The sequence below is a fragment of the Pongo abelii genome, chromosome 11 (assembly GCF_028885655.2).
Source record: "Pongo abelii isolate AG06213 chromosome 11, NHGRI_mPonAbe1-v2.0_pri, whole genome shotgun sequence".
In the NCBI taxonomy this organism is placed as follows: domain Eukaryota; kingdom Metazoa; phylum Chordata; class Mammalia; order Primates; family Hominidae; genus Pongo; species Pongo abelii.
In genome coordinates this window covers 134128070-134133473 of record NC_071996.2, presented here as the reverse complement: position 1 = coordinate 134133473, position 5404 = coordinate 134128070, and the positions used below count along the sequence as shown (strand labels likewise).

The window sequence follows — 5404 nt, the reverse complement described above, 5'->3', positions numbered from 1 at the left end:
TATATGTGCTCTGGTATTGACATTAGGTTAGAAAGAAGCTAGGATATTTCTGTTGCTTTTCCCTTTCACATTGATCTGGTTTGAATTTTTGTCCCCACCCAAATCTCATGTGGAATTGTAATCCCCAAGGTTGGAGGAGGGGCCTGTTGGGAGGTGATTGACTCATGGGGGTTGACTCCTCTCTTGCTGTTCTTATGATAGTGAGTGAGCTCTCATGAAATCTGGTTGTTTACAAGTGTGTGGCACTTCCCCCTTCACACACTCTCTCCTGCCTCACCATGTGAAGATGTGCCTGCTTCTCCTTCACCTTCCACCATGATTGTAAGTTCCTAGAGGCCTCCCCAGCCATGCTTCCTGTACAGCCTATGGAACTATGAGTTAATTAAACCTCTTTTCTTCATAAATTACCTAGTCTCAGGTAGTTCTTTATAGCAATGTGAGAGCAGACTAATACAGAAAATTGGTATTGGGAGAGGGGCATTGCTATAAAGATACCGGAAAATGTGGAAGCAACTTTGGAACTGGGTAATGGGCAGAGATTGGAACAGTTTGGAGAGCTTAGAAGAAGACAGGAAGATGAGAGAAAGTTTGGAACATGCTAGAGACTTGTTAAATTGTTGTGACTAAAATGCTGATCATCATATGGACAGTGAAGTCCAGGCTGAGGTGGTCTCAGAAGGAGATGAGGAACTCATTGGGAAATGGAGTAAAGGTCACTCTTGCTATGCTTTAGCAAAGAGACTGGTGGCATTGTGCCCCTGTTCTAGGAATCTATGGAACTTTGAACTTGAGAGAGGTGATTTAGGGCATCTGGTGGAAGAAATTTCTAAGCAGCAAAGCATTCAATATGTGACCTGGCTGCTTCTAACAGCATACTGCCATATGTGTGAGCAAAAAGATGATCTGAAATGGGAACTTATATTTAAAAGGGAAGCAGAGCATAAAAGTTTGGAAATTTTGCAGCCTGACCATGTGGTAGAAAAGAAAAATCTAGGAGGAGGCAGGAACCGGAGCACAAGCAGTAGCTGGGTGGGCACCATGACTGAGATCACCACCATCAAGGCAGTGAAGTGCAAGATCCAGGTTCTGCAGCAGCAGGCAGATGATGCAGAGGAGCGAGCTGAGTGCCTCCAGCGAGAAGTTGAGGGAGAAAGGCGGGCCCAGGAACAGGCTGAGGCTGAGGTGGCCTCCTTGAACCGTAGGATCCAGCTGGTTGAAGAAGAGCTGGACCATGCTCAGGAGTGCCTGGCCACTGCCCTGCAAAAGCTGGAAGAAGCGGAAAAAGCTGCTGATGAGAGTGAGAGAGGTATGAAGGTTATTGAAAACCGGGCCTTAAAAGATGAAGAAAAGATGGAACTCCAGGAAATCCAACTCAAAGAAGCTAAGCACATTGCAGAAGAGGCAGATAGGAAGTATGAAGAGGTGGCTCGTAAGTTGGTAATCATTGAAGGAGACTTGGAATGCACAGAGGAACGAGCTGAGCTGGGAGAGTCCTGTTGCCAAGAGACGGATGAGCAGATTAGACTGATGGACCAGAACCTGAAGTGTCTGAGTGCTGCTGAAGAAAAGTACTCTCAAAAAGAAGACAAATATGAGGAAGAGATCAAAATTCTTATTGATAAACTCAAGGAGGCAGAGACCCGTGCTGAGTTTGCTGAGAGATCGGTAGCCAAGCTGGAAAAGACAATTGATGACTTGGAAGATAAACTGAAATGCACCAAAGAGGAGCACCTCTGTACACAAAGGATGCTGGACCAGACTCTGCTTGACCTGAATGAGACGTAGAATGCCCCAGTCCCACCCTGCTGCTGCTCCTCCCTCTGACCCAGACTCCGCCTGAGGCCAGCCTGCTGGAAGCTGACCTTAAACTGAGGGCTGATCTTTAACTGGAAGGCTGCTTTCTCCTTTTGCTGCCCCCTCCTTCCCTGTGTCTTTTTCACCAAACTGTCTCTGCCTCTTCTCGGAGAATCCAGCTGGGCTAGAGGCTGAGCAACTTTGGAAACAAAATTTAAGGGAATGTGAGCACAATGCATAATGTCTTTAAAAAGCATGTTGTGATGTACACATTTTGTAATTACCTTTTTTGTTGTTTTGTAGCAACCATTTGTAAAACATTCCAAATAATTCCACAGCCCTGAAGCAGCAATTGAATCCCTTTCTCACTTTTGGAAGATGACTTTTCACCTTAAAGCATATTCCCCTCTCCATAGAGGAGAGGAAAATGTATAGGCCTGCCTTACTGAGAGCCAAACAGAGCCCAGGGAGACTCCACTATCAGAAACCTCATTGCTTTGTACAAAGTACTAGCTAAACCAGAAAGGTGATTCCAGGAGGAGCTAGCCAAACAACATCAAAAACAAAAAATGTGCTGTTCAAGTTTTCAGCTTTAAGATATCTTTGGATAATGTTATTTCTATTTTTTATTTTTTTCATTAGAAGTGACCAAATTAAGATGGTAAGACCTCTGAGACCAAAATTTTGTCCCATCTCTACCCCCTCCCAGTTGCTTACACAATGGATCATGTCCCCCTTATGTTGAGGTGACCACTTAATTGCTTTCCTGCCTCCTTGAAAGAAAGAAAGAAGATCATGTTTTTGCCACTGATTTAGCCATGTGAAACTCATCTCATTACCCTTTTCTGGGTTTGAAGCTGCTGTCTCTAGAAGTGCCATCTCATTGTGCTTTGTATCAGTCAGTGCTAGAGAAATCTTGAATAGCTTATGTACAAAACTTTTTAAATTTTATATTATTTTGAAACTTTGCTTCTTTGGGTTTGTGGCACCCTGGCCACCCCATCTGGCTGTGACAGCCTCTGCAGTCCGTGGGCTGGCCGTTTGTTGATCTTTTAAAGTTTCTTTCCCTACCCAGTCCCCATTTTCTGGTAAGGTTTCTAGGAGGTCTGTTAGGTGTACATCCTGCAGCTTATTGGCTTAAAATGTACGCTTCTTTTATGTGGTCACTTTGGGGCCGATTGGGAGAAAGAGAAATCAATAGTGCAACTGTTTTGATACTGAATAGTGACAAGTGCCTTTTTGAAATAAAGAACCAGTCCCTCCAAAAAAAAAAAAAAAAAAAAAGAAAAACCCATTTTCTGCAGAGGATTTCAAGTTGGCTGCAGAAATTTGCATAAGTAAAGAGGAGCCAAATGTTGATAGCTGAGATAATAGGGAAAATGCCTTGAAGGCATTTCAGAGACCTTTGCGGTAGTCCCTCCCATCACAGGCCTGGAGGCCTAAGAGGGAAGAATGGTTCTGTGGGCCAAGTCCAGGGCCCCACTGCTCTTTGCAGCCTTGGGACATGGCACCCTGCATTGCCACTGCTCCAACTCCAGCTGTGGCTAAAAGGGGCCAAGGTACTGTTCAGGGCATTGCTTCAGAGTGTACAAGCCTCAAGCCTTGGCAGCGTCCATGTGATATTAAGCCTGTGGGTACACAGAATGCAAAAGTTGAGTCTTGGGTGCCTCTGCCCAGATCTCAGAGGATGTATGGGAAATCTGGATGTCCAGGCAGAAGTCTGCTTCAGGGGGCAGAGCCTTTATGGAGAACCTCTACTAGGGCAGTGCAGAGGGGAATATGGGGTTGGAGCCCCCACACAGAGTTCTCACTGGGGCACTGCCTAGTGCCGCTGTGAGAAGAAGGCCACCATCCTCCAGACCCCAGAATAGTAGATCCACTGACAGCTTGCACTGTGCACATGGAGAAACCACAGGCACTCGATATCAGCCTATGAAAGCAGCTGAGGGTGTTGTACTCTGCAGAGCCACAGGGGTGGAGATGTTCAAGGCCTTGGGAGCCCACCCCTTATATGAGTGTGGCCTGAATGTGAGACATACAGTCAAAGGAGATTATAGGTTTGAGATTGAATGACTGCCCTGCTGGGTTTCAGACTTGCATAGGGTCATAGTCCCTTTGTTTTTGCCAACTTCTCCCATTTGGAATGGGAGCATTTACCCAATGCCTGTACCCCCATTGTATCTTGAAAATAACTAACTTCTTTTTGATTTTACAGGTTCATAGGCTGAAGGATCTTACCTTGTCTCATGAGAATTTGGACTATGGACTTTTGTGTTAATGCTGAAATGAGTTTAAACTGGGGGACTGTTGACTATTGAGAAGGGATAATTGTATTTTGCAATGTGAGAAGGACATGAGATTTGGGAGGGTCCGGGGAGGAATTATATGGTTTGGATTTGTGTCCCTGCCCAAATCTCATGTTGAATTGTAATCCCCAGTGTTGGAGGAGATGCCTGGAGGAAGGTGATTGGATCATGAGGGAGGACATCCCCCTTGGTGTTCTCATGATAATGAGTGAGTTCTCATGAGATTTGGTTTTTTAAAAGTGTGTAGCACTTCCCCCTTCAATCTTTCTCTCCTGCTTTACCATGGTAAAATGTACTTGCTTCTCCTTTGCCGTCTTCCATGATTGTAAGTTTCCTGAGGTTTCTTGGCTATGCCTCCTTTATAGCCTGTGGAGCTGTAAGTCAATTATACCGCTTTTCTTCATAAATTACCCAGTCTCAGGTAGTCCTTTATAGCAATGTGAGAACAGACTAATACACAGGTGATCAGGCCTACTGTGGTATACTTTAAAAAATACATAGTTGATCTTTGTCCCCAGTTCCTGGCACGAAGTTCCTAAAACTCTTGGAAATTCCAGAATGATGGGTGTCTTATAAGTACCAACCACATGATTGGAAGATTAGAATTTTCAACCCCAAACCTTGATGTCTAGGGAGAAGAGAAGGGCAGAAGATTGAGGTCAATTGCCAGTGGCAAGTGATTTAATCAATCATGCCTACATAATGAAACCTTGATAAAAACCCCTGAACAACAGGGTTCAGGGAGCTTCTAAATTGGTGAATGCATTTATATGTTGGAGGTGGGGTTGAGGCTCACCTGGAGAGGGCATGAAAGCTCTGTCCCTCCTTCCCCACCTTGCCCTATATTTGGTTCTTCCTGAGGTTTTATTTTTTTCCATGCAACAAAACTTTGACTAACATTTTGAGCAGGTTCAACTGTCTACTGAAACTGGTAATTTCCAAACTTAAGTTGGGGCAAATGGCTATAGTGCAGAGTAATGCCATCACTGGGCACTGTGAATGCGAGAGTGAAGAATAAACGTGGATCACTTGAAGTCAGGAGTTCAAGACCAGCCTATTCAACATCATGAAACCCCATCTCTACCAAAAAAAAAAAAAAAAATTAACCAGCTGTGGTGGTACACGCCTGTAATCCCAGCTACTCAGGAGGCTGGGGATGCCTTGTTTATCCTGGATCTTGGCCTTCACATTTTTCATTTTTCATGGTGTCCCTGGCTCCACCTCCAAGTTGATGGTCTTGCCGATCAAGGTCCTCATGAACATTTTCATTTTGACCCATGAGTGGATATGAGGATGCTATGAAT

At 44.7% G+C, this 5404-nt stretch overlaps 1 protein-coding gene across 2 annotated transcripts; it reads left to right on the top strand.

Annotated features, from left to right (window-relative positions):
- Positions 1–225: 225 nt before the first annotated feature.
- On the top strand, positions 226–3084 carry LOC112131963 (tropomyosin alpha-3 chain-like). Of its 2 annotated transcripts, XM_054549959.2 has the most exons (2): positions 1088–1170; positions 1305–3084. In XM_054549959.2, exons 1-2 carry the CDS (start codon positions 1103–1105, stop codon positions 1783–1785), a joined length of 549 nt encoding a protein of 182 aa, XP_054405934.1. In that variant the 5' UTR covers positions 1088–1102; the 3' UTR covers positions 1786–3084. The 2 variants fall into 2 exon arrangements, with proteins under 2 accessions (XP_054405933.1, XP_054405934.1); XM_054549958.2 differs by having other exon boundaries at positions 226–3084.
- The last annotated feature ends 2320 nt before the right edge of the window (positions 3085–5404 follow it).